The sequence below is a fragment of the Ochlerotatus camptorhynchus genome, unplaced genomic scaffold (genome assembly GCF_037179485.1).
Source record: "Ochlerotatus camptorhynchus isolate MF236.1 unplaced genomic scaffold, CSIRO-AGI_Acam_v1.1 ptg000188l, whole genome shotgun sequence".
In the NCBI taxonomy this organism is placed as follows: domain Eukaryota; kingdom Metazoa; phylum Arthropoda; class Insecta; order Diptera; family Culicidae; genus Ochlerotatus; species Ochlerotatus camptorhynchus.
The window spans coordinates 2,079,605-2,107,111 of record NW_027040678.1 but is presented as its reverse complement, the minus strand read 5'-3'; the positions used below and the strand labels follow the sequence as shown (position 1 = coordinate 2,107,111).

At 43.0% G+C, this 27,507-nt stretch overlaps 1 protein-coding gene across 10 annotated transcripts in view; it reads right to left on the bottom strand.

Annotated features, from left to right (window-relative positions):
- The window catches only part of Vps13 (vacuolar protein sorting 13C), a 50,092-nt gene that overhangs the window by 2,505 nt on the left and 20,080 nt on the right, over nucleotides 1-27,507 (bottom strand). Inside the window, exons 9-22 of one of the 10 annotated variants that reach the window (XM_065223238.1) lie at nucleotides 21,272-21,387; nucleotides 21,104-21,214; nucleotides 20,378-21,043; nucleotides 20,194-20,317; nucleotides 19,822-19,866; nucleotides 19,377-19,559; nucleotides 18,878-19,318; nucleotides 17,133-18,817; nucleotides 16,739-17,071; nucleotides 16,548-16,675; nucleotides 16,388-16,475; nucleotides 15,718-15,771; nucleotides 1,445-1,648; nucleotides 25-1,362 (exon numbers count right to left, since the gene is read on the bottom strand). In XM_065223238.1, the coding sequence (XP_065079310.1) occupies nucleotides 25-1,362; nucleotides 1,445-1,648; nucleotides 15,718-15,771; nucleotides 16,388-16,475; nucleotides 16,548-16,675; nucleotides 16,739-17,071; nucleotides 17,133-18,817; nucleotides 18,878-19,318; nucleotides 19,377-19,559; nucleotides 19,822-19,866; nucleotides 20,194-20,317; nucleotides 20,378-21,043; nucleotides 21,104-21,214; nucleotides 21,272-21,387 (5,516 nt within the window). Of the gene's footprint in view, nucleotides 1-24; nucleotides 1,363-1,444; nucleotides 1,649-15,166; nucleotides 15,230-15,717; nucleotides 15,772-16,387; nucleotides 16,476-16,547; nucleotides 16,676-16,738; nucleotides 17,072-17,132; nucleotides 18,818-18,877; nucleotides 19,319-19,376; nucleotides 19,560-19,821; nucleotides 19,867-20,193; nucleotides 20,318-20,377; nucleotides 21,044-21,103; nucleotides 21,215-21,271; nucleotides 21,388-27,507 lie in introns of all 10 variants that reach the window. The other 9 variants (XM_065223236.1, XM_065223239.1, XM_065223237.1 and 6 more) reach the window with 9 other exon arrangements.

Below are 27,507 nucleotides of genomic sequence, written 5' to 3'. Positions count from 1 at the left end.
GCGCCCTGCAATGTCAACACTTACCGCCTCGGCTTCCGTTATTTCCGTGCTGATCATCTCGAAGATCTCATTTACAAACAGCAGATCCACCTTGATGTGGAACTCCTGCATCAGCACCCGCAGATACTTGAACTGCTTCACATTCGAATGCGGAATGATTCGCTGCACCATGCTCATTTCGATGAACGGCTTAAACTCGGTCATGGCGGCCACACTCTTCGGTGGGGGAATCGGCGCTAACACCACCGGGAAAATGCAATCCGCCAGCTGATTGTCAATTTGGATGCGATTGATCTTGGCGTGGAACTGCATCTGATGGGATGATGATTTGATCTCGAACCACAAACCCGGATAAAAGGTTCGCCTAATGGCTCGCTCGGTGGACTTTTTGATGAGTCTGTTGAAAAAGTCGACTTCGGTACGCTTTTCTCCTTCGAGGTAGTACTTCTTGTGGGAAGATGCACCTACTTCAACATCCCGAAGGTATTGCTGGTAAGCGTTCTCGACGTAGTAGGTCTCCTGAATCTTCATTTGCTTGAAGCGACCGGAGCGCTTGCATTCTTCCCAAATGACTCCGGAGCTGGCAATACCAATGTACATCAGATCACACTGCTTCACATTGTTGACGAGCGATAAACCAACGCCATGGATTTCCAACTTGATCTCCTGTGTAACCTGATCCAACCGGCTAGCACTGTGCACTCCGTAAGCGATGTTAGCATTGTCAGTGATCAGCAGCACTCGTTGCGTCCCATTCAGGAACGACACCCAGTAGATATCCTTATCCGTGGGTGATTTAAACTCACTAATATCGTCCCGTCGTAGATCGTTCTCAATCGTAATCAACTTGGATCCGCTGTCCCAAACGATCTTCCGATCACCGGCCGGATTGATCCAGGTGTGCAACACCTTCTGGTTCGGCATCAAAATCTTCCCATTCACATCACCCTTCTCCTTGAACGCAAACTCCTCGTTCGTGTGGTTGATCAACAGGGCCGGAGCGTCACCTGCGTGATACCCAGTAAACGTAATATAGATAGCACCTTCCGTTACGTGTACGTCTACGTTGATGCCTCCGTTGCGGTTCTTCAGCTGCAGTAACGTACACTGAACTTCGGTGTACTTGAAGGGAGCCGTTATTTCCCTATGATCGGCTGCTTTCACCCGCAGCATCTGGTTTTCCTCCGTTTTAGGCCACAAGGGAACGCAATCGTTCACCTTGACCCGCGTCCATGGATCCCCCGGACGTAGATGTTCCTGCACTTCCACGTCAAAGTCAGCCTGGTTGATCAGCACAAAGTACGGCATGAATACGATTTGCTTCGTCAGTGAATTATTGGTCAAGGTGTTATGAACTCCAATCTTCAAGAGAAAGAGAGAGAAAAATGCAATCCAAATTAACAACTTCACCCAAGTGGGAACACCCCCCTCGTTGGATAATTACCTGGTAAGTCATGTGATTAGCCTGGCAGCCAATCACACCGCTCGAACCGGCCACATCTAGTGAGAACTTCTCGCTCCATTCGCCGGTATCCACGCGGATGGCGGCTTTCTTTTTGCCGAAGAAGGCCTTTTCCCGGAACGAGAATAAAATGGGACCTTCGTACTCCGGTGGATGGTAGAGGATGTTGGTATTCTCATCGCCAGGCTGTGTGTGTGTGGAAGCGAAAAAACAAGAGCTTTGTAACAATGCCGAATCAGCAAGACAAGACCGCATGAAAGCGCAGCGAAAATGCTATTAACAGAAACAGAAACGGTAGTGCCGGTTTAAAATTAGTAATAAAGAACGGAAACACGAAAAACCTGGGACCCAAACACCTTCCGCCGTAAGGATGTAGTACATAACAAATAGTATAGAAACATCTAAAGGAAAACATAGGGAAACATATTTTAAATGAATACATAACACATTGATGTCGTCTATACCCTGCGTGAGTGAGACCAATTACCTGTGTATCTAAGTTTATGATGACATACACATTCGGAATACTCGGTTATAATGTTACTCAATTCCAGACAGGTAAATGTATACAGTGGAACTACTTTAAAGATGAAGAAAGCATGCAGTTTCAAATTACATTCATTGAATTCATGAGCAGGCTTGCGCATTTGAATTCATTCAAAATGAAAGTATTGTGGCCTATTGTTCTCATTTAATTCCATTTCGTGGAATGTCCCATTTCGCGGAAAACCTTTAGACGGAATAGCCCCCATTAGGAGGAATTATTAAAATCTGATTAACCATTTCGGGATGGATGGGTCATATGCCCATTCTCTATATGATTGGCTGTATAAAATCACAGGTGATAGTTAATATATTCGGCAAAGTTGTACTTTCGGATGTCAATTATACAGTAAAATATAAAAGAATAAGTTTATAGCCAAACTCCCAGATATGTTTGAGAACATGCACTTGATCCTGAATAGGGACGATACCCTTAGCAACTAGAAATGCGTTGCCATTTTGATTAATATATTATAGGGTCTTTAATGCGGCCTACAAATTGTTTTTTGAGTTCAGATTATTTAAACTACTTGATCAACCAGGGCTTGCACGATGTCCACAGCAATGATATCTGTTCAATCAGATGCATACAGGATATGTGCACCATCGATCTAGGTTCTTCAAATCGACCGAGAGTTCACTAGATCAACCACGACTGGTATCATGTATTTAACAACGAAGCATGTCTGAAACACAGGTTCATAAAGTATTGGCACATCATATAGAATCTAATTTGATGCTTGTTAGATGGTCTAGGTTCCTCAAATCGGTCTGGAGTTCAGATAAAATGATCTACTAGATCAACTTCTACAATGTTACAATGCCTTAAGCAACGAAACATTCAATAGATTCATTATGTTGATCCGCAAAATTCACATTAAAAGTTTTAGGTTCTCCAAACGTTGCGCTACAAAATGGTGAGTTGACAACCTGGAAGGAGCGAAATACTTAGTTCTGGTCCTCACAAGTTCCTACCTCACGCCCCACCGAGTCATATGATAACAAGGAGTACCAGCTGAAACATGGACACAGCTGAAACATGGGCAATGTTGCCAGTCCGGCAATAGCAAAGTGAAGAGGTGCGACGCGATCACTGGCGCGGTAACCAAAGTACCATAGAGGTAACTCTAAGACTAGTAGGTCCCGAAGAAACGTGCTCAACTTTTTTGGCTCAGCTCTGGCACTATCTTTGGTCCCAAGCTAATCGATGCACCCCTCGAAAAATGGGAAAATCCACGAACCCCTCATTTTATCTGACAAACTTTCATAGAGAATCAAAACAAACATAGTGTAGTACCAGAATTTCAACTAGAATGGGGTACGTTAATCGATTTGCTTGGGACCAATAGGCTAGTCAAGTCGTGTGCCAATTTCAAATCGATAGTTTCGTATTGATTGTTGATAGTACGATGATAGAGGAAATGCTTCACCAAACCTGTTCACCATGGAGGTGCGGCTTAAAACGGCGTCTGTTCTCCATGTTAGTAGCGGCTGATCACCGTCCTAGTGCCAGCGTGGGACTCTAAACAGAGCTGTGCATGATGGTCCCCCGGCGAGACAAGGGGTTGGGGTAGACCCAACAAGCTGCCCTGGAAAAAATATGAAGTTGCAAATACCGAAGCAAGAAATACGGATCGGAATAATCGGCACAGACCTACGCGACGAAATAAGAACTACACACTTAGAAATAACTACTTTACACGAGACGTAATCCATATTGGACGTAAATCATAGAACGTAAACAAACATTTCATGTAAAATTAAGTGTTCTCAAACCGAAACATCAGCTAGTCGACGAAGAGAACGTTTGATTGAATTGATTTTCACGTTCCTTTCAACTGATTCTTATGTCAAAAGGCCCGCTTACATGTGTCGGTCTCAGGGAACCGAAATTTACATGACTTATTAGTAGTGTGTACGATTGGAAACTCGGAAGATGGAACTGCAAATCGCTCGGCTTCCCGGGCTGCGATAGGTTAATCTATGCCGAACTTCAACCACGCAACTTCGAAGTCGTAGCACTGCAGGAACTTTGCTGGACGGGACAAAAGGTATGGAAAAGCGGGCATCGAGCGGCTACTTTCTACCATAGTTGTGGCACCACCAACGAGTTGGGAATCGGCTTTGTTGTGCTGGGTAAGATGCGCCAACGCGTGATCAATGCGACGATGTGCAAGTTGAGGATTAAGGGCCGTTTCTTAAACTACAGCATCACCAACGTGAACTTCCCACACGAAGGGAGACCAGAATTCGAGAAAAAAGCGTTTTATGCGCAGCTGGAGCTGGACGGCTGTTCGCAACGGGACGTCAAAATCTTCATCAGCGATATGAACGCTCAGGTAGGACGGGAGGCAATGTACATACCGGCAATCGGGCCAAATAGCTTGTATGCCGTATCGAACAACAACGGCCAATGATGCGTAAACTTTGCAGCCACTCGGGTATTGTAGTCCGAAGTACTATTTTCCCCCACAATGATATCCACAAAGCCACCTGGAGATTGACCAACACACAGAAAACCAAATCGATCAAGTTCTAATCGGCGGGCAATTCTTCTCCGTCATTATCAACGTCAACACGTACCGCAGTGAGAACATAGATTGGGACCACTACCTAGTTGCAGTATGCATGCGCTCAAAACTCTCGACGGTGCATAACACCCGTCGAAGTCGAACGCCACGACCCAACATTGAGTAATTACGGGACGCAGAAGTTGCCCAGGACTACGCGCAGCAGCTGGAAGTTGCACTACCCATGGAACATAGTACTGCTTCGGCGGCACTAGGTACTGCGATCCCGGACCGAAGAAATACTGGTTTGACGGTGAATGCAAACTGTTAGTAGAGGAGAAGAATGCAGCACGGCCAAGAATGCTGCAGCACCGCACGATATTGAATGTGGTACGATACAGACAAGTGCGGAACAGACAAAACTAGTTTTTTTTTTTAAGGAAGAAGCGTCAGCAGGAAGACCGAGATTACGAGGCTATGGAAAATGTGTACCGCGTAAACGACACACGAAAATTTACGAGAAGCTGAATAGTTCGCGCAAAGGTGCAAGAACATGTACGGTAACCTTCTCAAGAACGAGTGTTAGGTGAATGAGAGGTGGAAGCAGTACTATGACGAGCACCGAAACGGTGATGCAGCAGAAATCGAGATCGGTCGGCTGAAGAACAACAAAGCAACTGGTATAGATCAACTACCAGGTGAGCTATTAAAATACGGTGGTGAAGCACTGGCGGGATCAGCTATGGCAGATTATGCACGAGTACGGATTTCTGGATAAACTGACGCGATTAGTCAAGGCGACGCTGGATCGAGTGATGTGCGGGGACATTATCGAGTCCCTTTGAATCTCGAAGGGGGTTACGGCAGGGTGATGGACTTTCGTGTCTGCTATTCAATATCGCGTTAGGTGTGATCAGAAGAGCTGGGATAGACACGAGTGGAACGATCTTCAGAAACGTTGAGACGATGGCGGAAACGTACATCGGACTGAAGGCTGAAGCTAGGCGGATTGGACTTGCCATCAAGAGGTTCTAGGGAAGACAATGTTAGCCTCCCACCCCGCGTTCAGATTGACGGTGTAGAAATCGAGGTGGTCGATGAGTTCGTTTATTTGGGCTCACTGGTAAAGCCGAAAATGATACCAGCAGAGAAATTCAAAGACGTATTATGGCAGGGAATCGTGCCTACTTCGCCGCCGCATGAAGTTGACCATGTACAAGACGCTGATTAGACCGGTTGTCCTCTACGGCCACGAGACCTGGACTATGCTCGTGGAGGACCACCGCGCCTTTGGTATTTTCGAACGAAAGGTGTTGCGTACCATCTACGGTGGAGTGCAGATGGATGACGGAACGTAGAGGAGGCGAATGAACAACGAATTGCACCAGCTGCTGGGAGAACCATCCATCGTTTACATTGCAAAAAAATGGGCGACTACGGTGGGTTGGGCACGTCGTAATAATGCCGCACGACGACCCAGTGAAAATGGTTCTAGAAAGCGATCCAACAGGAACAAGAAGAAGAGGCGTGCAGCGGGCAAGGTAGATCGACCAAGTAGAAGGCGACTTGCGGATCCTTCGCAGACTACGAGGCTGGCGAAGTGTGGCCATGGATCAAGAAGAGTGGAGACGACTTCTTCGGACAGCAGAGGACAACAAGGCCTTAGCCTGATTGGTGTGGTAAGGTAAATTGTGCGCTTTGAGGGGTAACATAGGTTGAGATGAGTATTCGCTGTTCGGTGGCTGCCAGCAAGAATCAAGAGGAAAATATGAGTTTACACTTTCTTAGTTGATGCCGCTTCAGGCGAGGGGGACGACTCTATCTACGATGCAGGAAAGATTGTGGTTTGCTGTGGCTAGCTGCGCGTATGCTGAGTAGATAGAAAGAGGATTTATGACGATTCTGAAGCTTTCCTGCAAAAAGATGATACGCGATGTAAGTAGATGCGAGAAATGAAATAAGAGTTTTAGAAGATTGATTCGCTAGTGGGAGATTGTTCGAGCATCTAGAATTGAGATTTAGATGTGTCGCCCCCCCTCGGCTTCAGGGGAAAAAACTGAGTAGGAAATCTAAACATGGGTGAGGCAGAGTGATTTTTTTGAAATGTTGACTGCGCTGGAATAATCAATTCATTGCCATCAGTTGGCAGCAAACGATGTAAAACTACATTTTACGTAAAACCCAATCGTGACCCTGCCATGGATCGTAAATTTATGAAAAAGAAAGGAGAAGCATACTACACTATTTTTTGATGAAAAAAATGTAGATGATTTTGATGCTTTGGAAAAATAATGCGGCATACATGGTCATTACATCGCTTAGGTGGAGGTGAATTTTCACAAATGATAGACTGCAATACTTTTATTCATTTCTTCATAGCGGGAGAGTAAAAAATGGTTTGATTTTGGGGTCCGTCTCGGCATCACCCCAGGTCCATCACTACTGCTCAAACCATCTAACTCAAATTTATCCATACATAAGGTGAAAGTGACCTAGTGAGTAAATACAAATTACAAAAATGGTTTTCTCAGAGACTCATCAGATGGCACTGCGATTACATAAGGGTGGTATATCCATTGCCTTATTCGGGGAATTGATTAGTGGGATATCTTGTTAATTGGATATCTTTGATCTAACTCAAATTTATGCATACTTAAGGTGAAAGTGAACTATTGAGTAAATACAAATTTTAAAAATGGTTTTCTCAGAGACATCACTTTAGATTGCAAAAAGCTCTCGTAGATGTTTTCCTTTTGTTATTTTGCACAACATTACGAGAGCTTTTTTCTAATCTGAAGTGGTGTCTCAGAGAAAACCATTTTCGAAATGTTTATTTACTCAGTAGGTCACTTTCACTTTAAGAACTTCAAATATTGAAATCCAGACTAATCCCCAAGATTACAAAACTCATTATCAAAACATTTTTTAGATCTCAATCCCGATTTCGCACTTGGACAATATTCCCACTATACCATTCAAATTTTAGCTCTACCCCATTTTGCAGGATGCCATTTGGCATAACTGCCGTTTAGCATAATGGATTTCTTATTCTTCGTATTCTTCTTCTTCTTCGTATTATTCTTCTGTAGCGAGCTTCTTGCCGGCTCTGAACTTAGCGTTCTAGATGCACTTCCACAAATATTAATAGAGAGTTTTCTATGCCCAACCAGAGTTCAGAAAATTCAATTCAGAAAAAATGATGTATTTTTTTCAAATTTAACACTTTAAAAATAGAGGCATTGATCTGCAAAAGATTGGATTGATCAGTACCGATCGAGAAAAAATGATTAAATGGTTCTTTTGAACGATTGTTCAAACTAGAATACTAAAAACGTGAATTTTAGGCAAATTTTATAAAACTTAGAATATCTCAGTTGTTTGAAGATGTACATGCAATTTTTCATAAAATTCTACATTCTACAACTTTGAAATAAAAGAGTTTGTATCGCTGCACCATCTTTGCGGCCAAAACTTGAACTATTTTTTATCCCACAAATTGTAGTCCGAATTAATCCAAGAAACTTCACTGAAGACGTCAACTTAATTGGATGCAATCCCAGAGCGTTATTATTTTTTTCCTGCTAGATTTAATTCCTGACCCACGGTGCAATGGATAAATTAGTATATTATGTGGCAAGCACAATGATACTCTATGTCCAGGGAAGTCGAGAAATATTCCAAGTCGAAAGAGTTCCTCGCCCGACCCGAAAATCGAACCCGTGACTAAGCTATCTGCCAAATGTTCATTCACAAGGTTGAGTCGTTTGTCAGAACATGGACTTGGTAAATTTAGATTAGTCATTCAATTTCTGAGTAAGAAAGACTTTATTCAGCTCAATGTTGTTTGGCTTAAAGGCATTTTGTCGTATCAAACGATCCTCAACCGTAGAATTATTGTAATCCGTATGTTTTACTTATTTTTTACGTAGACTACGTCTCACGGGAAAGTACTGGGGGTAAATCGAAAATCTAAAATTGCGGCCGTCACAAAAAGGTGTAAAGTTTTGAACGCTTATAACTTTCTCATTTATAGATGGATTTAAAATCCCAATACATCAATCGATAGGAAATAACTCTCAAAATTTGCTACAATAAATCCTACTTGTTCAATTTCCCACAAAAAAAAAACTGTTGAAAAATGTACAAATAAAAAGTTATAATTTTATCAGTGTTCTCATGAAATAAACGTTCTCCCCAAACCCAGTCGTCATAATCGAGTACCATTTGGTTGCACATCGTGCTGCTTGAATCTGAAAAGTTTAAAAAAAAGCGCTGCTTTTGTGCCTTAAAGGCCCACCCACATTAGATCCGTTTGCGTTGCGTGGACGTAAATTTGACAGTTAGACAATAGATTTAGCTGTCATTTTGCCGCAACGCGTCCGATCCGGATCTAATGTGCGTGGGCCTTAACTGATTTTCGCTGCGGACGGCTTCTGAGCTCGAACCTTGTGCATCGTTCCCGTCGAGATCACTGTGGCTGCTGGCTCCTAAGTGGATCAACCTCCTTGCCAGAGTGATAACGATCCCGCGTCCTACAAATATCGATTACTTTTTCGAAAGGACATAGGGTTAACTATCCCATTTCCGGCCTATTAAGCACACTTAGTCTTTCTTAATCTAGCGAAGTTTAGCACCAAACGGAATGTTATTATTACTGATGGCTTTCAAATTTATTTACCTTTCCGTACGTACCGTAAGATTTGATAAAGAGAAAACAATCGTTGAGATATTGTCAAAAGTCTAACACTGCTTCTTGACGCCAAACTCGGCCTAACGCATTGAAACGCCATTGAAACGTCAATGAATTCACTTCGGCCTATCGGATGAAGATAGGCGGATTGGACTTGCCATCAAGAGGTTCTAGGGAAGACAATGTTAGCCACCCACCCCGCGTTCAGATTGACGGTGTAGAAATCGGTGAATGAACCACGAATTGCACCAGCTGCTGGGAGAACCATCCATCGTTTACATTGCAAAAAATAGGCGACTACGGTGGGCTGGGCACGTCGTAAGAATGCCACACGACAACCCAGTGAAAATGATTCTAGAAAGCGACCCAACAGGAACAAGAAGAAGAGGCGTACAGCGGGCAAGGTGGATCGACCAAGTAAAAGGCGACCTGCGGACCTTTCGTAGACTACAAGGCTGGCGAAGTATGGCCATGGATCGAGTAGAGTGAAGACGACTTCTTCGGACAGCAGAGGACAACAAGGCCTTAGCCTGATTGGTGTGGTAAGGTAAATTGTGCGCTTTGAGGGGTAAAATGGGTTGAGATGAGTATTCGCTATTCGGTGGCTGCCATTGAAACGTCAATGAATTCACTTCGGCCTATCGGATGAAGATAAAACATGATTCGGTCGGAGCGCTTCTTTTGTTTTTGGGAATAATTGGTGCAAACTTGCACACCACGCGTTCTCATTGACTTCGTCAGGTAGCTTATTAACTAAAGTATCGTACCAAACGCATAATTGACTTGTTAACTCTGAAATCATGGATTTATTTTTTTTTTTACGTTTTCTGCTCCATAGGCCCAAAATGGGCGATTAGGCCGAAGTAGTTCTCTATTGTAAACAACGCATTTTATCGTCGGTTTGGCGTAACTGATAGCTCACCCACACATACTAACACCACTATACCAGGTAGGGAAAAATTTACCTTATCTGTTGGTAGTGTTAGAATGCGTGGGTGAGCTATAAGTTCCGCCAAATCGACGATGCGTTGTTTACTCAGCCAATCCATAAATGACCAATTAATCCCCTTCCCCCTCATAGCGTGTTTTGATATACCTAATACATGGCCGGTCACAACTTCAGGGCTGTTACAAGATTTTCTAAATTTGATCCGCGAAATCCGCGATTTTTGAAAAGAAATCCGCGACCTCAAATACTAATCCGCGCCAAAAAAATAATTTTCATTGCCTAAAAATAGCATTTGTATATACTACTACATTGCATTTCAAGCTTATAGCATATTAGATTTTTGCGTGCTCTAGACTTAGTGTTCTTTGAAGTACTTTCACATTTTAATTGAGAGCTTTCTATGCCCGTACCATCCTATGCCCAAGAAAATAGAGAAATTGTCCAAGCCGAAAAATTATAAGACCGGACGTGAATCGAACTCAGTCGCCTCCAGCATGGACTTGCTTTGTAGCTGCGCCTTTACCGACTGAGCTAAAGGAGTATCGTTTGTAACCTTTATTTTTATTTTTTAATTACATTGTATCATCTTCAGTAATTTATGTATTTTATAAATTCTGAGTAATTAGTGAACATAATAAAACACCCTTACATTATGAGATTCTATTGAACAATACCGGCCTAGTTTTGATGAAACATTATGTTAAAAAAAAATTGAAATGCAAATTTCTTGACGTATTTTGCTGTCCTAGTTGTAGTTAATATGGCTCTAGTTTTCGCAATGTTTTACCGATTCAAACCAAACACCCTGCACATAATCGAGAAATTACCAGAGTTTCATAAGTCACACTTGTTGGTCACGTCGCGGTTGTGTATTTACACGGATATTCCTTGGGTTCTGTCCAATGGTGCGACATTTTCATTATTTATTTTTTTCTAATATGAACCTAGCACTTTTCGTTGTCAAATCATAACCGAATCGTATATATGTGACTTTGTGGATCATGCACGACTTATTAGTATGTATATTCAGAAAATTATAGGTTTTCCAAATCGTCCAGGACATCAGTTGATTTGCTCTACCAGATCAAACAAGACTGCAATAATGTCTGTAGTATCGGAAAATGTCCAACAAGATTCAAAGTGCCTATGTGGATCATGCATGATCTATTTCCGAGTAATCCAGATGTTCAAGGGTCTTCAAATCATCCTGGAGTTCAGATAATTTGATCTACTATATCAACCGAGATTGGGACAATGTCTTTAGTATCGAAATATTTCCAGATAGATGCACAGAGTCTATGTGGATCATGCATGAACTATTGCCATGTATACCATATGTTTCAAGTTTTCCAAATCGTTCTGTAGTTCAGATGATTTATTCTACTAGATCAATCATGACTGGGATAAAGTCTGCAGTATCGAAATATGTCCAAACAGATTCATAATGTCTATATGGATAATGTTTAATTATTTCCACGTATACCAGATGATCTAGGTTCTCCAAATCGTCCTGCAGTTCAGATGATTTGTTTTACTAGATCAACAAAGACTAGGATAATATCTGTAGTATCGAAATACCGATTTGGAAATCCTAGAACATTTGGCATACACGTTGGCATGATTCGCATAGACACTGCAATTTTGTTTGGGCATATTTCGATACTACAGATATTTAATTAGTCTTGGGTGATCTAGTAGAAAAATAATATGATCCCCAGAATGATTTCAGAACCTATAACATCTTGTATACGTAGCAATAGGTCGGGTACAATCCACATAGACACTTTGAATCTGTTTGGAGTCTTGGTTGATATAGTAGAACAAATCAACTGAACTCCAGGACGATTTGGAGAACCTAGAACATCCGGTATACATGACAATTACTCACATATATACGATTCGTTTATGATGTGACAACGAAAAATGCTAAGTTCATATTGGGAAAAAAAGGAAAATGTCTCACATTGGACAGACCTCATGGAATTTCCATGTAAATCCGGTGTGACTTATGGAATTGAGATTATTTCTCGATTATTTGCAGAGTGTTTGGATTGAACCGGTAAAAAATTGAGAGCCAAATGAACAACAAAATTGATGACAGCAAAATAATCCGGGACGGAAAGGTTACATTGAATTCCACAATTTTTGTGACAGCACACAGTCCCTTCGCGATTTTCGCGACATCATTTAATGTTTCCGCGATTTTCGCGACTGAAAGTTCAAATCCGCGACAAATCCGCGAAAATCGCGAAATCCGCGAAATTCGCAAAATCCGCGCCTGTTGTAACAGCCCTGCAACTTCTGAAACCCCTCTCCCCCCCCTCAACTACAACGTTATTTATGAAAGCTCCCTAAGCATTAGGTAACAGTGAAAAGTCACAACAATATTCTTATTTTAATATTCAGGTAGGGCTTCTTCAGAATGCTATAAAAAAAGCACGCAAAAAACGGGTTGGACATTTATGCAAAATTTCGGTATTGATCGTGAATATCTCGCGATCAGAAAATTTAGCTTGAAATTTCGTGCGTTTTGTGAACGCTGTTATAAGAAAACGGGGTGTTTCTGTGGTGGAGATTTCCCTGCACAGATTACAGATTTCTGTACCAAGCACTGAAATTATTAGACGGCCTACCTGTATTTATGCTTTTAGATTAGCTATGAAAGGCCATCCTACTTGGAAAATTATGCTATAGAACGGTTTATAAAATCCCAGATTTTCGCTGAGGGGGGGCGAGGCATAGCAAGTGGTCGATTGCATAATTCTTCAAGTAGGAGGGACTTACAATGCTTATCTCTTAGCATAAAGAGAGGTACCGTCAACTTTTTTTTCCGTGCTAGGTACTGAAATTTGACAGTGAGTGTTGAAAGGGTCTACTTGCAATGATCGATTCTCCTCATCGATTTTCTTTCTACATTGCTACAGCTAAGGGAAACAATTCAAGCTGAACATTGCATTAGGTCCTAAGTAACATTGACAGATTCTCTTCGTCGACTTTCTCCTTGTATCCCCTCGGCCATGCAAAGATATTCCCACGTATTTTCAGCGATTTGTGTGCTAGCTTTTATCTAGCATCTAGTACGACAAACACAACAAGAAACAGTTATGTACTCACGTTATTAACGAAATAGAAAGTCGACGACGAGAATCGATCAATGTTATATTATTATTATTTAGCTTTATTAAGGAGGCTTTCAGCCTTGGGCTGGTTCGCCTCCAAGAATCAATGTTATACTTAGGACCTAATGTAATGTTCAGCTTGAATATTATCTGAATTTTGTTCAATGTAGTGCTGTGACTTGTAACAGGTTATATTGCCTATCAAAATCAACAACAAGCGCACCGAGATATATTAATCCAAGTGAGCTATTAACAAAAAAGGGAATCGATCATCACGGTTACGCTCTTATGCTTACTCACTGTTGAATTTGTAATCTGTGATAGATATGGAAGTCAATTTTATTCCCAATATAGAAACGCCCCGTGTTCTTATGCCGAATGATGCATGTGCGTCTACAAAACGCGAGCAAAATCTTTAAAAAAAAATGTACCGAGAACTTATTGGAGGGATTTATGGCTAATCGAGATATTCCCGATCAACTACGAAATGTTGCACAGCATTGGTGCAAAATTGTGTACCCCGTTTTATGTGTGCATTGAAGTTGAATCGCTATGGAAACCTTATTTCTGATCAATTTCATTACCACATAACAATTTCAAGAGCACAAATATCAGCTCTCACAAAACTTATAACAAAGAAATTGGAACTTCACGTTTGCTGCAATGCAGTACACAAGGAGTTTCAATTTCATGAGTGATGTCACAACCGTCCTAGTTTTGTGCCCTATAATCTTGAAGAGATAGGGAATTGTTGAACGTTTAAATTAATCACCTGATGAAAGCCCTACCTTCACATCTGATTGTAATTTAGGAACCAAATGTAATAGAATATGTATTTGGATTTTTATGAGGTCCTGAATTTAACCAAGTTTTACTAAGTAGGAAATCTAAAATATGTACATTGAACCGAAATCATACCCAACAAACAATTTGAGTTGATCAACAGCTGATTAAACTATTTTTTAGCTGAAGAAGCTTGGTTTTGCCTGAATAAGCTCTTATTCAATATTCAATGTTTGTTGGGTAGATTTCTTCTACTGTATTTTAAATCGATATCTTGAAAAGTGCACGAGAATTTCACTTTACAGCTTAACGTAGTCTACGTCAACCATGCGGTCGTGTCTTGTAAACAACCCTACCATTTTTTCTTAAAGAGAAATAGGTACAGGCCCCTCCAGGATGCTAACCTATGCAAAACTCAGGTACCAAAGACATGAGAAAAGTTTCGTCAATCTGCAAACGTGCAAGTTTTGTTCATCATTCTGGAAGAGTTGACCTGGAGTTGCTTTAAAACAATAAATTTGCCTTATCAACTATTTATGAAAGAATCCTGATGAATGTGGGCATCATAGTGGAATACCTGTATACAGAAAGAGAGAAGGATTAGTAATGTCTATTTCACTACTTTATTTGGTTATCCTTGACAGATACGCGTATTTCGACGACTCGACTCGATTATTAGTACAAGACACTTCACATTGTAGACGAAATACGCGTATCTGTCAAGGATAATCAAATAAGGTAGTGGAATTAAATTTACTAATCCTTCTTTCTTGTTTTTATATTTATGAAAGATGAAATGAGTTGCTATAAACCGTGGTTCTAAGACCAGTAACTAACTTATACATGACATAGAATGAGCTGAGTAAACCCTTGATTTCCCACACAACACGGACTAACAGTAATGTTTAGTGTGCAGTGTGTTTGTGAACACCGTTTTTTGCTTAATGATTCTATGGCCTGTTCAGTGTCGACTGTTTCCCATAACTAGCTGATCGTGCAGTGTTATTTGTGTCTTGGGGTGAGTGATTTTTTTTTTAATAATACCCTAATTCAAGGTTCTTGAAGGTTTCTCTAGTTGTTACAACCATAACAGTTCCCATTCACACCTACTTTTCTCACTCTGGATCCACAGCCGATCTTGGAAAGCTTCTCACAAACGCTTGACCTTCGAACCTGTAAAAGGTGGTATTAGATTGTTGTCGGGTGGAGCAGATTTCTCGTGTAATGAAGTTTTATACTATCTCGGGTGTCGTGATTGTGTAAAACTATACTACTGCTAAGACTGCTATGAACGAGGGTTAGCAAGTACCCTGTACAGAGAAGAACACCAAGGGCACACGCATGAAACAGAAACATGAACTAAGTAAACGGATAACACAGAAAAGCAACGGGTGGCATCAAGCTGGCGAAAAATGGGTTCAAAAATTGGTGCCACATTCCCTTCCAACTGGATGAGAGCGGTTAGTTTAACTGTGCATTAAAATCCCAAAGCTAATAAGGAAAAAGAGAATCCATTCAAAAGAACCGTTAAATGAAACATTAAAGAAAACACTGAACCAGCGCGATTTTTAAACATCAGCCAGATAGGAAGGCGACAAAAAAGGAAATTAGAAAGAAAAAAACTAAATTGAATTAAACGTGACTATCATCCTGGGGAATACCTTGTACTTGGTGTTTTTACCAGCTAACTCTTTCTTCTCGGTTTTTCGTGATTTCTTTGGTTTTGGTTCGAGAAGCCGCGATAAGAGCCGGTGGTAATGGATAACGGTAATAAAAATGCACAGTACACAGAGAATGATGCGCGCGAACATTGCACAGAACCCGAAATATTTTAGAGAGTAAGAATAAATATGGAAATAGAACAAAGAAAAAAAGTAGAACGATAATAAGGATTATATGTAAGAACAGACTGCTGTTATAAGCATCCATAAAACTGTATCCTATTTGTATATAATGAAGAAAAATAAATTTAATACGAATGTAGCACTAATTTATAGATACTGCAATCTTGTGAATATTAATTGTCCTATCTTGAAGCGGATGTACGAACAACGGCTACGAAATTGTGTGCGTGTATGTGTGTGAATAGGTATAGAGAAAACAACGTGAATACGAAATGATCGCAAAAACGAAACACAAGAAGAATGACGAAAAACGTGTCCTTTGTAAACTGTATTGCGGCAAAACTTTTTTAGGTTTTACAACCTACTTCAAATCCAGAAAATAAAAATTACCCGCGACCTTCACACATTCGATGAACGAAAAAAAAAGTGTTGCAGCATTACATTGAAAATATTCCACATTAAAAAAAAAGCACAATACGCAACTTACCCTATAACTGAGCATCAAACCGGTCTTATTGAGCATCCAGAAGGGGCAGTACACGATCAGAGTCAACCCGTCGATGCGATTCTCGAACCTGTCGAAAACAAGTTACAAAAGTTAACCAAATGCCACAAAATCCTTTGAAGGGCAAAAAATTTCCACATACTTAACGCCGAGCTGCAACGACATAACCTCCACCGAATCGTACGCGTTGAACGTCCACACGCCAAACTCCGGCGGCTGTGCTGGAATTTCCGTCGTGCAGGACCAGTCTTTTTCCAGGTAATTCACAAGCTGTGAATGAACAAAACATTAGTGAAATTCTTCTTCACGAATCGCAGTACAGGCCAAACTCACCCGCGCCACAATGTAGGACGTTTCGGTGGCCGATCTGGCGGCGGTTTTCACCGTTGGAAGATGCAGCAGCTCGCCGGGACGGAGCAGTTTTTCCCCGTAGTCCAGATAGTCTTCACCCACGATCGTTGAAGTGGTGGAAAGGCTTTCTGAGCTGGTGATAACGTTCGCTTCCATATCCCGGCGCACCGAACAACCGGCCACCGAAATGGTCAATCCGATGGGCAGCGCATTCCGCAGCATCAACGGTGGCCGCAGGTGGATTTCGAAGCATGCACTCAACATTGTGTACTTGGACGTAACCTCGTGGAACACGTCATGGCGTTCGCGAACGGCCTAAACAGAGGAATTGGTTTATCAAATGCTTAAAGGAGTTGAAAGGCTTGGCTTGACTTACGTTGATGTAAAATGATTCAAAAGTCCTGATCGGGTCACACTGAAGCAACTTGATCAGTTCCAGATTATTCGGCGATTCCTTCCAGCTGATTCCCTGAGCCGATGAATGGTAACCCTTCATCGAAAAGTGCAGATCCTTGGTGTCGTTGTACAGGAAATACAGCGGAACGTTGAAGAATCCTCCTGGACGGACCTCGCCCATCATGTATTTCTCGTGGTCAATAATCTGATGAATGTAGATAGGGGCAGTGAAATGGTTGTATACTTGAACGATTCCCCGCAGCACCACCACCGTGGCACCGTGATCGATCTTCACTTCGGAAATGATGGCCCACGGTTCCTGGTCCGTTTTCCGGAAAAGAGGGAAGTACCGCTTGTCCGACTTGTACACGGGAAGCGTCAGCTCTTTCTCCGTGTCACCGATAATCACCTTGAGGAACTTCTTCTTAGCACTATTTTCGTTGTCCTGCATCACTGTCAACATTGAAAGTTCGGTGTCCTTTTCCCGGGGTTCCAAATTGAGCCGCCCATTTGGCATCACAATGCAACTATTTATTTCCTGCTCACCGTTTTGCTCGATGGCAATCATTTCGTCTTCACGACCCGATTGCAGATGGGACGAATGGATTGTGAAATCACCTCCAACGAAGTTGATCTTGATGTCCTGACCAGTGTCATTCTGAACCGTGTACGGAGCTAAGATCTCCGCTTTAACAATACCCTCTCGCTTGATTGCCTCCGAGAATGCTTTCCCCAAATTTTGAAACACATCCAGGCAGGTCTTGGTGACGGTCATTTCCAAGCTATCTCGAGAAGCGACGTTGATTTTTGTGGTAGGGTCCCTTGAGCGATCCTCATGGTGATCCACTTCGAGCTCAAACGTCAACTCCCATGGAACATTTTCCACTATTCCATGGTGCTGCTCCACCTCGTTCGGTTCAATCACGTACTCCCAAAGGGCCAGTGCTTGGTTGTAGTAGGACATGCTCAACCGCAGAGAACTGCTGATCTTCATATCGGAACTCCAGTTGGAAACCTCAGCCTGCATGCTGGTTTCGATGAACAGCATCGGAATCGTATTGATACCCAATCCCGTTTCGATGATCAACGATATCGACGGGACTTCAACCATGCACTTCTCTTCTTTGATTTCGATCGTTCGCAGCGATTCCAAACTCAACGCATCTTCGGCCAGCTCCGGCCGGATGAACCAGAAATCATCCGGATCGTAGCTCTTGATGTCCCACAGGTCGCGGTAGTCAGCTTCCACTTGCGTTTCGTCTAGTTTGCTCTGTTCGTTTGCGGTCAACGTCTGCAGGGCGTTGTGCATCAGTTCGATGACTGCGGGCGATACGCTGATTTTGATGTTGGTCGAGTTCAAGCTCAAATGCAAACCCTTTCCTTCGGGTGTAGACCCATTCAGGCTGACCGAGCAAGGATAGATGACAAAGTGCTTGGTATCGTTGCGTTTTTCCGGGTTAAATTCGGCGTAGTACAGGCAAAGGTCCTTTAATTCGCCTTTGATGATTTGCCGCTCTCCCACCAGACGGACGTTCAGGGAGATTTCGTTGTTCAGAATCAGCGCGTGACAGTTGATATCGTCCATCTTCTCCACCAGAATGATGTCCGGCTGTTCAATCTTGATGATGACCGTCATCTGACCGGTTTCGGATTTTTCAACGGGAGCTGAAAATTTACATTGATTAGAGATTTGTTCTAGCAAACTTGTCTAGTAACCATGCTTACAGACAGAAGTGCTGGACTTCCGTTCCCGCCTCGCTTGCTCCTCGGCCGCTTGGATCGCCTTCTGCTCGACCAGTTCTTCTGGTTGCAAAAATTGCTGAAGTTTCAGCAAGAAATCCACCGACAGAATCAAATTGAAGCTGGAAACTTTCACATCCGCAAACATATCGTTCTCCTTCATGTTGAACGTGATATCAATCATCGAGTGAAGTGGAGCCATCAGGGCAGCCGTTTCCTCATCGTCACTCCCACTGGCGATGCTGATCTTCGGGTCAGTCGACCGCCGCTCCATCATGCGTGTCAGCATATTCTCCCGATGCGGTCGAATATCGTCCAACCGGATGTCGCACAGAATTATCGCCGTGTTCAGAGACCCATCGGTTAGCTTCTTGCCCTGCAGGGACAAGTAGTAGATCTCGAAACCAGCCAAACCCTGCTCGGGAGCTGGAATATAAATACCTTATTAACACCAGAGCGCTTCAAACAGCATTTTGAAACCTACTAGTGAACAATTTGATGTTGATGCTATCGATCTGGAAGCTAAACTTGAGGAAAGTATCGACCTTCTGCTTAGTAGCTTCCTTCTCCTTGGTAGCCGCTTCCTGCTTTACCTTCAGCTGAACCACATCCACACCGAAAGGTTTCGCCGCGGCACGCTTAGCTACAGCAGACCAATTAGTTTTACCTGGAACAATTTCACACCCAATCAGTACTTTCGAACAGCTCAAGTCAATCTGAGATGGGTGCATTGATTCTACATAATTTTGAGTCGATTCTGAGGGCAAATTCTTTTTTTAGGGAAGAACGGATCTGCTCCTCACTAACGACGACTGACATGACAAACAATCAAAGCCAATTGTTACATCGATCCCTTCTTGGATGAGCCAGGACATTTAAAGGTGCATTATTAGTTCTATTTATAAAGCAGCAGTAAAACGATAGCTTACCATCGGGAGCAGAAATGCCAGCGGTGGAAGTAGGATAATTAATGACTGTACACGGTTTTGGTTCATTTGTTGGCATATGATGATTATGAACACACACACGATGGGTTGGTGCAAGCAGGATGAATGTGCAGGAAACGGTAATTTTGTGAAAATATAATGGAAATACGCAGATGCACATGAAAGCATCACCGGTGCGGTGTGAGCCGATTTTAAGGAAACGGAAAGATATAAACAAACGAAAAATAAATAAATAAGCGAAGTTGTATAGACAAATATGGTCGATAAGTGATGCTATGTAATACATCAGCTATCGAAAGCTTAACATAAATTTGCAAATCATAAAATTAGTTCAACGAAAACTGGAGTACTTACTCTGCGGGCTTGTTGGTGATTTATCAGTTTTGATAACGGGCTTCTTGAACTCGTCCTGGCCTTCAGTCATATTCTTGGAAAGAATCTGCATTATCACACTATAATCCGTCGCTATGAAATTGAGCTACAATCAAGCATTATTTTAGTCCAGGAAAAGATCTTATTGCAGTTGCAATTCACCCACCTCAACGGCCTTTAATCGTCCGGAAATGTCCATATCCGGTCTATCGCGATACCATCCGGAGGAAAGATTCCTCTTCATGATCAACGTAAAACTGGTCGGGCTAAGCACCGCACTCTGATCCGGCACAATTCCGTAGATCATATCATCCGATCCGTACCGCGACTGATGCGACATCTGGCTCTCCTCGGACGGACAAACTTCCACCTTCGAGAGCTTCATGTCCTTCAGTTCGATCTTCATCTCATCGATCACCGCCGGTCCGTGGGTGTTCTCCGTCGGAATATCCCGGAAATTGTTCGTAATGCTCAAGTGACCGAAATCCATCGCAACCGCCTTTAAACTCTTCGAGTCCACCGGTATGACAATGATCGGAGCCTTCACCTTGATGTCCAGCTTCATCCGCGTTGCTTTGCTGTACGCTTCAACGACATTGTTCCGCGCTGCCTCGGCAGCTGCCGCACTTGCCTCCTTAATCCGTTCCTGCGCTGCTTGGAAGTTGTCCAGGAACGCCAACACCGAGGTGACGAACCAGTTCAGGAACACTATCCGGGCGCAACCCATCGTCACGGCGACGCGCATGTCGTCGGAATTGTAATCCGACGTGGCTTCCAGATCGAACAACACGACCTGCACCTGCAGTGCATTGTCTCCGATGATCGATAGAATCTATGCCCAAATAATTAAAATTAGATTACATCGTTGCAAAACTACCCGAGCAGAACATACCTTCTTGTGAATCGATGCCGGATTGGTATCCCTCAGGACGATATCCTGCAGGCGGATGTTCACCTCCGTGTAGGACGATTTCACAATCGCACTGCTCGTCAGATTTTGAACCTGTTTGGAACAGTAAAGCATTTAGACCAATTGGGTACCAATAACGGAACAACTAACCTCCAAAACAGCGATCGACCGCTTATCGTTCTGCAGCTCCACGGTGACATCCTCCAACTTGGCCACGACTCGAATCTTAATGCTGTCTACAATTGATAGTCGTTTGCGATTAGCTGCTTGGTTGCGAATGTTTTATTGTTTTTTATGTGAAGCAGGGTGTGTCGAATGTATGTTGAGATCATGTTAAGGCACATCCGATTCGATGTGTGTTGAATGTGTTTTTGTTGCATGGTGGTTTTTTGTCGAGAAAATCAAAACAAGATAATAACACAACATCAGCAATCACACACATGAAAGGAATCATTCACAGGCAGCAGGCAGGAGGCATAAAACACGAGTGAAGATCGATTTCGGCGATTTGATGGGGGGTTGGTGTGGTGCAGTTTCGTTGTGTCCGGATGGTGGTCCCCATTTTGATGTTGCATCGGCGTATGGCGTCGAAATCGATTTCATGTTTCATGGTGGTAGCACAATACCATTAAGCAACGCAAAGATCATAACAGTTAGAATTGGAACAGGAAAAATAAACAAGAAAACAAGATATGAGTCACTAGGTTCTACATCAAAATATACTGGGTAGGGTGGAGTGTTGTGCCATTTGGATCCAGTGATGCGAATCCTCGTCTGTCGCCAAAAATCACACCAAATCTGATGATTGTGCTATGAGACACTTGTTGATTTTTTTTTATTCAAAGTGAATTGGCATAACTCCAATTGGCGCAGCACCCTATTAAAACTAAAACTACCGTAAAGTACTATAATTTCGTGCACCGAAGCATTTTTGAAAAATTTTAACCTCATTTTTAAGGTGGATATTTTGAGTCAAGATAAAATTTTAGATTGGTATTATTGACTAGTGTATGGGTAAAAATTAAATTTTGAATATATTACAATACACAACGTATTGTTGAAACAAAATGCGCGGAGTTAGGCGTCGTGTGAAATAATGGCACTTCACGGTCTATAGTGATAGGTTGTGTAAAGTGGTATTTGAAAGTGTGTAGACCTGTAGAGGATTCTGAGCAAAAGCCGAGAAAAAAATCCATTCCGATACATTTTATAGATCGGACCGGTAGTGTTTCCTACCTGTGACATCCCGGAAAACCAATCTCGGGAAATTTACCTAAAATGTTCTTAATGTTGCTAATGTTCTCGATTATTTTAGCGCATCATGGAATTATCCTAATTTTTTCTAAACTCACGCTTATGAATCTTTAAATTGTTCCAAAAGTCTGGACTAAAGCTACGGAAAAATTTGCATTGCCCTGACAATGGTTTTTCCTCATTTTCTTGCAATTTTCCTTCACCATGAAAATGTTCGTGGAAAACATTTTTCAGATTAATTTGTTTATGGATTTCTGAGATAATTTCCTTGTCATTTCACTACACAACGTTCTTTCTACGAGTTGAGTTATGAATTTTAAATGTACCTACCTGATGTCAGAGAAAAAAACTGCAACTAATATGTTGTGGGGACCGCATAGAATAAATCGCAAACGTTTGTGACTTTACAACGTGTTTATTTCTCCCTTGTCCCAAACTTACTAACTAATATCAACATGGTCGCTTTTGATGCAGGGGTGTATCCAGGTGCGCGCTGTTATTCAGTGTTGGCAGTGCACACCACATAGTCCCCCCCCCCCACCATTTACACAGTAACCTGACTCTAAGACCTGTACTCGAAAAAAGTGCACCTAGGCAAAAGTGTTCGCCAAAAATTTATTTTAAGTCGGATTTTCTTGAAACTTTCAGGGAATGAACTAATACATATGGATTATGTTTCGGCATAATTACTTTATTCAATTTCCTTTCCATCGCTGAAAGCCCGCACCTTTCCCTTAAGACCCCTCATTACATTTTGTGCAATGGTGGAGCCGACTCCAGCTCGTTCTTAAACACCTTGGTCGATTTTCGAACTTTGACCTTCATTATGGCCCAAAATCTTTCCACCGGACGAATCTCTGGTGAATTTGGGGGGGTTGGCGGTTTTTGGTACAAAAACAACGTTATTGTCTCTGTACCAATCCAACGTCGATCGCGCGTGGGACCACAGGAAGGACTACAGACGCTTCTGGAGGCACTCGGTGCGGTAAATTTCGCTGTTGATGGTACCCATTGCGATGTACGGTTTACTCAGTTTACCGCATTGGCATATGGCCTGCCAGAGCAAGTATTTTTTGGCGAATTTGTCCACTTTCTTCTTCCTTATGTCTTCCGGAACATTTGGCAACGTAGAACTCCAGCGCCGGTATCTGCTTTGCGTCTGCCTTGATGTAGGTTTCGTCATCCATAACCACACACATCGGTTTCGTTAACCACTCTCGATACAGCTTCCTTGCGCGGGATTTGGCCGCCGTGTTTTGTTGATCACGCCGGTTCGGTGCCTTCCGGACCTTGAATACACGAAGCCCAGCTCGTTTCATGGTTTGTTGAACGAACCAGGCGGAACACTTTGCCTTCAGAGCCGCGTCGTGAATCGAAAGGTTCGGATTACGCTTGAAATAATCCAACACCTTCCGGGGTTTCACAGGGTCAGCTGTCTTCGATTTTCTTCCACTTCCAGCCCGCCGCTCGGTCGTCTGGGACTCCTTAAACGATTTTACCACCCTGTTGTATTGGTGATTCCCAGTTGTCTTCCGATCCATCTCATGGCCGCAGTCGGATTTTCCATGACGGCGCGCAAAATTCTCCGGCGATTTTCTTCTTGTTTCGATGACATCTCAATAACCACTGAACCGATTGTTATGAAATTTTGCACATGTAAACAATTCACTCCAAACTAGTTATACCCAGATTTTCATCAATTTTTACCCACGGATAAAAAAGTTACACACGGATAAAAATGGTGCATTTTTTTCGAGTACAAGCCTTATGTCCTGATAGTGTAATTTTGGTATTCTGATCTGGTGATGGATGCTCACTTATACTTTGATCGCAAATGAAAGCTGGTTTTAAGAGATCTATTGAAATCCTCTGTACCTTCCCATTGATTTTCACGTCTATGTGCCTCTCATATCGCTTCGCTACTGCAAATGGTCATTCATACGGTTGCATCAGAGGCCTCTTGACTGCGTCGATCCTGACAAAGACGTGGCAGCACTTGTTAAGCTAGGGGTTCACGAACACGGCTGGTTTTCCGTGGTTGATCCGTGGTACGCCGAACCGAGAAATCCAGATAACGCACAGTCATGTCTTGAAGTGGTACAGCTTCAGGCCATCGAGAAAAACGGTCGATGATTGTTAGTAGATAGCGGTTGCCATTCGATGGTGGCAACGGTCCCACAATATCCACATGAACATGTCGAAACCGGCTGTTTGGCAGAGGAATACTCTGAAGAGGAGCTACTGTGTGGCGATGAATCTTGGAACGTTGGCATTGTAGGCAGTTCTGCACGAGTAACTTAATGTCCTTGTTCATGTTCTTCCATTCGAACCAATCAGCTACAAGTCGTCGATTAGAACGCACTCCTGGATGAGCCAGACCATGGACATGTTGAATAACCGCGTCACGATACTGAGGTGGAACATATGGTCTTACCAAGGGGTTGGTCACTCTACACAGTGTGCCAAAATCAAACTGGGGCACATCGGGGTGCAGTCATTGACGTTGTTTGGCACCCATGGTTACAATTTTTATGATCTTCAAAGTTACTGGTAACACTGAACTTTTTCTGCGCCTGCGCAGTGTGCATGTGTCAAAATTTGTTATTGACGTTGCCACTCCTAGTCAAATTATTTTCAAAACAACCGTGAATCTCCACCAAGTCTCGCCATGGATTCTCAAAATCGTTACAACCGTGACGGCAGTCGCATCCACATTTCCTCTTATACGAAGAACAGCTGACAGCGGTATCTTGACCTAACTGAGGTTTCCGGCCATGGCTACACGAACTAGCGATGCAGCTCCCACGGCTGCGGCTGCTTCCAATGCTGCTGCTGGTCCGTCTTTTTTGACGAATTTTAGAGGAGACGGACCAGCAGAAGGAACAGCAGCAGCAGCAACTAAAGCAGCAGCAGCAGCATTGGAATCAGCCGCAGCCGTGGGAGCTGCATCGCTAATTTGTGTAGCCGTGGTCGACGCTGGAAATCTTGGGCCGGTCACGACAAGCGGTGTTTGAGTTTTAATCGGAAAGTCAACAACCAAACAAAATCTATACCATCCGACCATTCGAACTGCTCGAATACATCCATGGCGGTGGCTGCTACATCAACCATTCCATCGTCCAACATATAATGTTGGAGGACCGTCTTGGCAAAATCTCAAATTAATCAACAAATTTTTACTCTCGTTCCTTTTTGCACTTCCAACTAACACAATAAGAAATTATAATTACGAATCATAACATTAACTACCCAGAAAAAGGAAAATCCTTTCTTTTCTCAGAAAATAAGCTTCCGCTCTTTCAAAGCTAACGTGTTTTCGGTGTTTTCGTTGCTCCACGCACCGTTCATCTTCTTGGAGGAGGAGAAGCACAGCTTCATAATGAACGGGAGTTTTGTGCATTTGTGATCATCGCGCTGTGGTTGCACTTCATGATGACGTTCACCGCCAGGGCTACGCTCGGGAACTCGACCAATCCGGAGAAGGAACTTCCCGATTTCAGCGGGAACATTCGCACTTGCGACGGGTGGCAGCCCTTGGTGGTGAATGCAGTCAGCAGCAGATCCTCGGACGGCATACGGGTGGGTTATTGAAGAAGTGGAGAATGCGATTATTGCTGGCCTGGGAAGCGGTTGTTCTTGGAGGCGCTGTAGACCTTGAAGCTGATCGAATTGTCCTGCAGGGTGTACGGGTTGGTGGACTCTGACAAGTAGTTCAGCTTGGAAAATTGGCTGGCCCGTTTCGGGTCAGCGGTGCATCCTTCATCAGTCCGACGTGTGTTCTGACCGGTGTTGGTTTCCAGTTTTTCGACGGATGATACTCGGGCGGTGAAAAATTCGGTGCAAATCCATTTCCTACGCCGACTCCCAGAAGGGTTGGTCGACTAATGATTGACGTTCGTTGTGCGGGGTCGGCCTTCCGCCAAAGATGGAAGGATCCTGTAGCAACGGAGCTCGTCCGTTGCAGGCATCTTTGGAGGCGGATGCATCCAGTGTGTAGTCCCAACTGGAGTCCGTGTCGTTTTTGAAAACATTGAAAAACAAAACAAAAATAAAAGCTGTTAAAATACCGGGTTGCCAAACAAGGCATTATTCACAAGCAATCAAAAGTCAGTTCAATGACTTCTTGACACTGCCGGTACAACTGCGGCACACTGAGGTACACTGAGAAAAAAGCTGGTGCAAAACAAGTGTGTAAAGTGACTACCCCTTGGGTCTTACTTTGTTTTGTGACACATCACAATACAGGGGTCTTGATGCTAAAGCTGTCTGACGCAATTCCAGTTTCAACGCAGAAGACGAATCCAGCAGCCTTGCAACTCGTTGTCAGCGACTTGATCAGTAGCAATTTTGTCGTCGTCAATCGGTGTGGGAAGAGAAATCGTTGAACTGTCCGCTGATAAGACGAATATCGTTCGAAAATTCCGAGATGAACCGCAAGTACCGCTCCTCGTGTGGAAGACGACTGCTTGGACTTGAAGCCAAAGCGTGTGTTAACGGCATGTGATCGGTGTAAATAACGAATCTCCTTCCTTCCAGCATATTATGACGAAAGTATTGCATCTTCATCGCTGTGAGCTCTCGGCCAAACGTTGAATATTTCACCTGAGCCGGCGAGAACTTTTCCGAATAGAAGCCCAGTGGAACCCAGTTGCTGCCGTTGAACTGCTGTAGCACAGCGCCTGCTGCAGTATTTGATGCATAGATAAGTAAACTCAACGGTTTCGAGGAATCGGGGTAATGCAAAAGTGCGAAATTTTGCATTGATCGAACACGCTTTTCTGGCATTATCGGTCCAAGCTATTTTCCGACAATCGTTCTTTTTATTTAAACGAATTAGGTTTCGGAGATCAGCCTGCAGATCAGACGCGTGCGCGACAAACCTCTTGTGACAGTTCAGTAATGCAAGGAATCGTCTCAATTCTTTCACGGTGGAAGGAATTGGAAAGTCTGTAACTGCCTTGACTCTATCCGGCAAGGGGAGGATTCCATCCTTGTTCACCACGTATCCAAGAAAGTTGGCACTACTCTCCGCGAAACAGCTTTTGACCACGTTTATAACAAGACTGTAGGATTTTAATCGTTGAAATACGACTTGCACATGATGATAATGCTCTTCGGGTGTGTGTGACGTG